The 8,980-nt window shown below is 40.4% G+C and overlaps 1 protein-coding gene across 9 annotated transcripts in view; it reads right to left on the reverse strand.

The window, feature by feature from the left end:
- WWOX (WW domain containing oxidoreductase) overlaps positions 1–8,980 on the reverse strand; it is a 791,253-nt gene that overhangs the window by 610,727 nt on the left and 171,546 nt on the right. The window contains exon 6 of one of the 9 annotated variants that reach the window (XM_023528571.1): positions 4,659–5,238. The exons of the other annotated variants lie outside the window; for them this stretch is intronic. Within the exon in view, the coding sequence (XP_023384339.1) occupies positions 5,149–5,238 (90 nt within the window). The 3' untranslated portion in view covers positions 4,659–5,148. Of the gene's footprint in view, positions 1–4,658; positions 5,239–8,980 lie in introns of those variants that run through there. 9 annotated transcript variants of the gene reach the window in all.

Here is an 8,980-nt window from a genome sequence, read left to right on the forward strand (position 1 = left end):
TGATGCAGAGGAACATCTTACTGAATTTTCTCCTCTGCAAGTCACACTCAAAGCTATGGCTTGTCCTTGAGCTGGGCCAAGAAAAGAGTCAAAAGGGAAGCAAAGAGGCAGGAGGAAGGTCTGGGATTAGAAGTCTCGTCCTACCTACAACTTTCGTAAGTGATGCATTTGCCTGTCAAATTTCCTGACTCTGGGTGGATGATAAACACACTCAAAAACCTCATCTAATTTTAGAGTAAGTTACTTCGACGCACGAACCAACTTGGGGGCATATTAGCCCCCTCTCTGTGACCTAAGCTATGCCAAATACCCCCACCTCGAAAGAGGCACGACAAGTGCGCGGTTCTACTATGCTGCACAGAGCTTGTGAGGCCAAGAGGTGTTTGTCACCCAGTGCTCTACGTTCCCCAGACGAGCTTCAGTGACTAGAAAGAGGCAGTCCTGATCTACACTTCTCTGTCTTTTTTGCACTCTAATTATAGGCAAATAGCCCTTGCGACTTGGAGGCTTTGGTTTCTTAACTTGAGACCTGACTCTTCCTTTCTACAACTTTTTTGTCTTACTGGCTGTGGCACAGAGCCCAGGGAACTCATTCTGCCTGAGATAAACACAGTGCACTCCCACAATCCTAATTAACATATATTTTTTTTTTCTCTCCTCCCAAGTTTCACCAAAAAAATCCTTCTCACAGTCAGCGTCAGCTGGGTTGGAAGTTGAAACCAGATTCACAAAAGTGCAAATGCACAACAAATTAAGTTTCCTTCATAATACAAAAGTGCTGGAATATAAAAAAAAACCCTTGTTCCTGAAAAATGAAATTGGCAGTATCCACAGTATCCAGACAGGAACTTTCCCCATGACCTCAACCTCCCCCACCCCACCAAAAAAAGCAAAAACAACAAAACACTCCACTTAAAACAGACTAAAAAAGATAGCAAATGTTATTTGTGAACCTTGACTGACGGTAGCCTCATTAAAAACTTTAAAAAGCCTTGAAAGACATTTTGAGGAATCTGGGTAAATTTGGGTATGGACTACATATTATTTTATATTCATGAATTATTATCAAGTTCATAGACATGATAACAGTAATAAATGAGATTATAAAGAACAATGTCTTTAGTTTTAGGAGAGGCCTGACAAAGTACTTAAGGGTAAAGTGTGTCAATGTCTGCAACTTACATATATGGATGCATTGAGGTATGTATGTATATATGGATGGATGGATGGATGGATGGATGGATGGATGGATGGATGGATGGATGGACGGATGGATGAATGGATGAGTGGATGGATGAGTGGATAGACAAGTTATTGGATGGATATATAGAAGGATGGATGGATGGATGGATAGATGGGTGGATGGATGAATGGATGGATGGATGAGTGGATAGATGAGTGGATGGATGAGTGGATAGATGAGTGGATAGATGAGTGAATGGATGAGCGGATGGATGAGTGGATGGATGAGTGAATGGATGAGCGGATGGATGAGTGGATGGATGAGTGAATGGATGAGCAGATGGATGAGTGGATGCACAGGTCGCTGGATGGATATATGGAAGGATGGATGGGTGCACAGGTAGAAGGATTAATCGGTAGGCATGTCAGTTGATGGGTGGGTGCATAAATAAATGGATGGATGGAAGGATGGATGGATGGATGAACAAATAAATACTAAACATGGCAAAACATTAGCATTTGTTGAATCTAGGTAGTGAGCATATGGTTGTTCCATTTTACTATTATAGTATTGTTTAAATGTTTACATGCTTGACAATTTTCATAACAAAATAGTTTAAAACCTGTTATTTTCAGAATTTCAATGTTTTAATTAATTTTTGACAATGTACAGATTGCCAAAAGGTATATGAAAAAAATGTTAAATATCATTTATTATTAGGGAAATGCAAATCAAAACCACAAGATATCACCTCGCACTTGATAGAATGGCTATTATCAAAAAGAGAGGATGTGGAGAAAAGTGAACCATCAAACATCCTTGGTAGGATTGTAAATTGGTGTAGACCAATAGAAAATAGTATGGAGGTTCCTCAGAAAATTAAGATTAGAACAACCACATGATCCAGCAGTTCCTCTTTTGGGTATCTATATAAAGAATATGAAAACACTAATTTAAAAAGATATATGTATCCTTATGTTCATTACAGCATTGTTTACAGTAGCTAAAATATGGAAGCAACCTAAAAGTCCAACAGATGAATGAATAAAGAAGATGAAGTATGTATATGATAGAATACTACACAGCCATAAAAAATGCTTTGTAAAGCATGTCCTAGAAAGAAGTCTTATGTAGAAAGTGAGGACAAAGTGAGAGTTACTCTAGTTAATATTAAAGAAGGGAGTCTGACTGCTGAGGTCCCCAGCTTAAGGGTCTTTTTCAGGATAAGGAAACCAAGGTTCCGAGGGGCTCGGTGACTCCCCCACAATCAAACAGCAAGTTAGTGGCAGATGAAGGGCCCTCATGGATCACAAGGTTCCTCTCGACAGTATACTGCATCACTGACTGGCCTTGCCTGATTCACAGCCCATTTTCGGGAGAGTAAAGGACGCATCAGCAGTTGACTTTATCCTTCATCCTTTTTTCTTTGGAAACTACTTTCCTTGTAGCCTCATCCTTCAAATAAACATTCTCCTATTTCCCAGTCATACAAAAAAAAAACTCTTTATCACACTTATTATAATGGGCATTATTCTGGGCACTTGGAAAAATGTATAGATTTGCAGCATGGATCTCCCATTGTGGAAACAGACACCCTACAAGTTATGTGCTGGTGTAAAGGACAAATCACTAACAGCTGTCCCAAAAAGGGTTGACTTCTAAAAACAGTTCCCAATCATTATATTTCAGCGACAGGAGGAAAAAATGTTATCTTGATAGTAAAAGATTTAAATTTATTGCATGGCTGAAAATAATTAGTGAATTGAAATTATAAAGCAATGAATCATTTCCTAAAGTCGAGATGTTAGTAATGCCATTGCACGAGGAACTATTATTTAGAGATGTAAAAAAAAAAAAAAAGGAAAAAAGATCAAAAGAAAGTTATGAAGACGTCCAGGAAATTATTCCGAAATGTATATACTTTCTAGAAGATTATTTTTTCAAAAGAAAAGAAAATTGAACAGACTGCACAATTATTATTGGACAAATTAAAGCTGTCTCCTAACTTCTACTCACTTCTTCCTGTTTTGAGCCCTGTTCTTTATAAATAAAGTAACAATATGTATTGCACAAAGTTTCTCCTATAGATGGAGCAACACTGTGGCCAGGCCTTCTAGACTCCACTATCTCCTGGACTCTGTGAGAGGTTTCCTGCCAAATCTCACCACACAACTGTGGAGACAACCTGACCCAAATCTTAGCCCAAGTTCTTAGATTGCAACACTGATGACCTGCTTGATAAGAAACCGGATTTCCAGCTGCAGCTCAACAGACGCGGAAGAAACTAGGACAACACTGTAAACTGATCCTGTGTGTTAGTCTGGACTTTCAGGCCCAATTATTCATTATCCTTGGTTGTTTCTACTAATAAATGTGGGCAATCAGGGTTCACTATACTCAGGCAATCAAGAACATCTGCGTACCTAAGACTAAGCATGAGAAAGCACCAGGCACGGAGGAAGGAAGAGCTCGCTCCTGGCATGCGGAAGGCGGCTTCTACTTTTCAGTCAACTGCCACACAACATGGCCAGTTTGTGCCACTCTCTGAGTGTCACTCTGGCATTCAAAATCCTGCAGGCAAGAGCCTTTCTTCTGAAAGTCGTTCTTCTAAGTTCTGGAGACATTGATAAGGATATGGCTCTAGCCCAGATAGTGGAGACTCAGTCTTTGACCTAATCTCAGAGTAACTCCTAGGCTCCTGTCAAAACAGAATGCTGGCTCCAGCACAGTTCATCTTTTCTAGTGTAAACATTTATCAAAAGAAGAAAGGGGTGGGGGAGCGGAGGGATAAGAGAAAGGATAGAAAGGTTAAGAAGAACAGTTGCAGTGTAGCAATAATAGTGTAGTCAGCTAACATTGACTACTGTCACAGAGACAGTGTTAAACAGCTGCATGGATGGTCTTGTTTCATTCTCATGATCTACAAGGCAGAGACCATCATGAATCCCATTTTAAAGATGAAAAAACTGAGACTCATCAAGATTCAGCAAATTGCCCCAGATCACACGGAAGTAAGGGGCAGAGTCAGGATTCAGAACCAAGTCAACCTGAATCTAGAACCCTGAAGTCTCATCTACCTTTGAGCCCTTGCCTGGGCCCTTGACCTCTTCTCATCAATTAGCTCCACATGCTGCCTCAGCATTATGGCCCAGCTCTGTCAGCCATTTATGACCACCCCATACGGAGATGATGGCCTCCTCTCCAGGATCCCCACAGGGTTTTCTCGTACTTTGTTTGAAGCCTTTAAATCGAGGATCTTATCCTCATACTAGACTCTAAGGACAGGCACCATGACTTTTATATTCCTCCCATGCACAGGCACCCAATTTATTGATAATAATAAATAAAAACAATGCCACACTGTGTCAGTCCAACAGCCCAACTCTGACAGAAGTATCAAGCCACGGTTTATGAAAGGAATGAACTTTTCAGGACTTACAGACGCACACGCGTGCGCGCATACACACACACTGCATTTGTTCCATAAACATTTATTCAGTCAGTAATATGTTTACGTTTTTCAGTCTCCAGCAGTCTACTTGAAATGATCAGATTGCCTCTTAGAAGGAAACTAAATGGCCTGTCTCTTGGGTATCAAATAGAAATTGCTTCTTAATCAGGTTCTACAAACGACAGACTTCAGGTGCTCCCTCCAGATTCTCCACCCAAAGTCGCTGGGATGCTCTTGGAAGGCCTCCTACGCAATGCCATAATTAGCAGAAAATGAAAAAAATCCAAGAAATACAGGGGCCATGGAACAGGGTTCAAGGAGTGAGGGCAACTGTTGATCCATGCAAAGATCAAAGCTGTGCAGAAAGCGTTCTGGGTTTACACAGCTGCATACTCCGTGCGAGAGCAGTAAAGCAAACACAATCTGGATGGGAGGGAAAGTTCTTGTGACTGGGAGTGTGTGGGTGTCAGTGATTCCCCAGGACATCAAATAACCAGGAGGCCGCAGAGCCACCTCACTCCAGGGCTAGAAAAAGAAGCCTGTCCTCTTTTCCAATCCAGGACATATTTTTATGAGGCCAAAAATATCTCACTGATGCAGCTTTCTAAAATATAATAAGAAAGAGGGAAGAGGATCATTAGCAAATATGCAAAAAAAAATTCTTGAGTTTAATAAACACCACCAACAACAACCACCACAAAAAAGTGAATTGGTCAAAACGAATCTTAACAACCTGGGGATGAGAAACCCCGGCCCCAGCCCATCTCGTTGTGTGGCTGCACGCAACGTCTGAACGAGACCCAGAGCTCTCGAAACTCCTTTAGGTGCATCAATTCCTAAACGAAATAATAACAAAGCCATATGTTACCATCTTTTTAGATATGAATTGCTGTACAATGCACAAACACAACAGCAGCTCCCCGCTATCATTTGGATTCATTAAAAATAAAATCATCTCATAAGCCTGCAAATGTAGATTTTTTTTAAAGAATTTTTTTTTTTATTTTTTGCCTTACAAAACTTTCATATTTCCCCTGTGTACGGAAGTATAATTTTTTTATGTGGTTGTTCTCAATGTCTTGAACTTGATATACATGTAATATTAGGAAATGAAAATAATATATATGTGAATTCCCCATTTCATGTATTAGAAAACAATATGTTTTGCTCATTAAAGGCGCCAATATAAATGCTATAAACCATGAAATTACCTTTGAGCCCTTCCTGAAATAACCAGTTCACAAACAAATGATCCATGTAAAAAAGGCAAGGGGAGATTACAATAATAAGACTAAGTTACATTTTCATTTCAGGATTTTTTTTTTTAATGTAGATAAGTATTATTACTGCCAAACCAACATCTGTGGCAGGTACATCCAACTTATATAGGAAACTCTAAACAGTACAGGTAGATTGAATAAAATAAATTCAGAGTAAGGCTTTGCATATTTTCCAAATGTGACGCAGAACTCACATTCACAAAAAAATTATCTCAATAAAAGAACCTTAGTTTTGGTTTTCTCACTTCAGAGGGCTGTTTTAAAAGCAATGATGGCAAAAGCATATTATTGAAATAACTTTGATGTTTTTCATACTCAGAAAGTAAGAATCTACCCTGAATCTTTCGTTCAGACTGAAAGAAGGTATATGGCAAGAATTTGAGCCCATGAGTCAAACTCTCAAGCTGAAATTAGCAAAGCCCTTATCAGGTCCAGAGTGATGCCCTAACCAGCATTTTCACATCATCTGGAAAACTGTCAAAGTGCAGATCCTTGGGCACCACTCCAGACATTCTGATTCAGAAACTCTGAAGGTGAAGCCCCATGATGTGTATTCCAACGAACCCTCCAGGGGTCCTGGTGTATGCTTATGTTTGAGAACTAGTGCCTTAGTCTGATAACTTAAATAACCAGTGTTATTTAAGTTAGGAGATAAGTTAAGGAGATAAATGAAGTTAAGGAGATAAATTAAGTTAAGGAGATAAATGAAGTTATCTCCTCTAAGATCATGCACAGAATCCCCAGTGGTTCCTCCATACTGCTCTTAAACTCTCCAACGGCCTGTTTCCCCCCATCAAAAATTAAATCCAAGCCAGCTGATTTGCACATTTCTGTCTGTATTAATCCTGACCACTCTTTCTGCTCCAGCATATCTTACCTGTCAAGTTCTAGATAATATGACTTTAGAGAAGATAATATGAGTCCCTGAGTTTCTTCCAGGCTGTAACCACTAACTCTGAAGTGATCCCAATGACACTCTGAAACAGGTACTACTGAGGCATCTCAGAGCCTTCTTATGAGTTCCAAGTAGAAAGCCACATGTCTCCTCTGGGCCGGATCCTGTTCTTGACTCATCCAATCATTCACTTGTTTATTTGATTAGTGAGTCATTCACACAGTCATGAAAGAAACATTGACCAAGCTCTTATTCTTATTCTTTTTGCTTTTGCTTCATGCCGAGGACAGAAAACTATATTAGACCATCCCGACCTTGGAGATCATAGTCGACTGGGGGACCCACATATGTAAATCGATAACTATAGTACAATGAAGTAAGTACAAAATGAGAATTCACATTAGGAGCTTAGGGAATGGATGACTAGAGGACTATTTTTTTTTTTTTTTTTTGGTGGGAGGGAGTTAGTCACACACATACCGCAACTAAATCTTAAAGAACACATAGGAGCCATTAAGGTCGGAGAAGGGAAGATGGGTGGGTTCCAGGCAGTGGCAGACCATAGACAGCAACACCGATGAGCAGATGAGGCTTCTTAATTGCCAGCCCTTTAAGGCAAGAAGTCGGCCTCTTTGTGTCTCCAACCCCAGTACCTGGCTTCGCACAGAGATGCTCAGTAAAGTCCATAGAAGACTAAAGTGAACAAGCAGTAAGAAACTCAAAGAGGAAGTCAACCCCTGAAGCAGGGAGGACACTTTAGGCTCCATCTGAGTAGTTCAGACAAGGTTTAGCTGGGATCGGAAGCAGAGGGATGAATGAGTAGAAGGCAGAACGACAGGACTGTGTGTGGAGCCAAGTTGCTAAATGCGAAAAGATCCTGAAGAAGGTTGTGAATCACCTCAGAGGAGGGTATGAATGAAAAAAAAAAAAAAAAAAGGCTTTTTTATACTTGGATGAGGTCCTGCCAAAATTGACCAGACCAGGCTGGAACAGAGAGTACTGTCTGGGAAGGGGGAAGAATATCCAACTGCCCTAGTCCTGCTTAGAGAAGAAGACAACTGACCCACAGATCCTAGATCCACTATAGGAAGAGGGAAGGGAGGACACACGACCCAGCAAGATGGTGCTGAGCTATCACATGGACTACACAATGGGCAGAGGGGACCATTTCTCTAGACTTCTGTTTCTAAAGAAGCCTAGACTTAGTTAAAAAAAAAAAAGTGATGGAGAGAGAGAAAAAATAACAAATCTTTCTTGCCTGCTTATTATATGCCAAACAGCTCCCAGGGTGATTTCCCCAAATCCTCCTTCTTAATCCTTGCAGCAACATGAAGAGGTAGGCGTGAAATTCCTATTTTGCTGCTGAGTTAACTAGTGACTTAAAGAAGTAAGGCTACCTGCCTGGACCCACACAGCTAGTAAGTGGGGGAAGCAAAGTTTGTGTCTGGTTCTGACTCCAAAGTCCAGAGTGGACCTGGCCTCTTTCAGACAGAAAAAAGGCTCAGAGACCTTGGAGACTGAAGTGGCTGGCAGGGAAGCCCAGGAGCAAGGACCAGCAAGAAATGGTGACTTTACCTGTGTCCACGGGATAGGGGTGAGCAGAGTGTCTTCATGAGGCTCTAGAATTTTCTAACATTTTGGCAGAAAACCTCTGGCCTACATCACGGGCCTGAAAACCTTTGGCCTACATCACAGGCCTAAAGATTCTGAAACAGACTCCTCAGCATTCTAAACCATCCTCGAAAACCTTACAAAGTATGTTGATGAGGTGCACACTCAGCCCTGCAACTGAGATCTATCTGCATTCATTTGGCCCTTCTATGAATCCCTCCAAATGCTGTATGGTAAGGTCAGAACATTACACTTAATGGAATTTCCTGCCATATTTTGTGGTGCCAGAATTGCTCCATCACGTAAATAAATTTGGGAAGAACTTTGCTTTCTTCCTTTTTTGAATGATATAGAACATAATCTTCTAAGTAAATCCTAATTTTAAGTATTCTAAGTCCGAAAGATAATAATTTGGACCATATAAATACCACATGTGGGTGTAATACAGATTGCATGCCTAGCTATAAAAAAAAAAATACTTGGCTATGTTATTTTCTTAAAATTGCTGTGTTGTTGCCATTTTTATTGGGTTAATTAAAAGGCCATAAAAATCAATTCAA

The sequence above is a fragment of the Pteropus vampyrus genome, unplaced genomic scaffold (genome assembly GCF_000151845.1).
Source record: "Pteropus vampyrus isolate Shadow unplaced genomic scaffold, Pvam_2.0 Scaffold29, whole genome shotgun sequence".
NCBI lineage: Eukaryota > Metazoa > Chordata > Mammalia > Chiroptera > Pteropodidae > Pteropus > Pteropus vampyrus.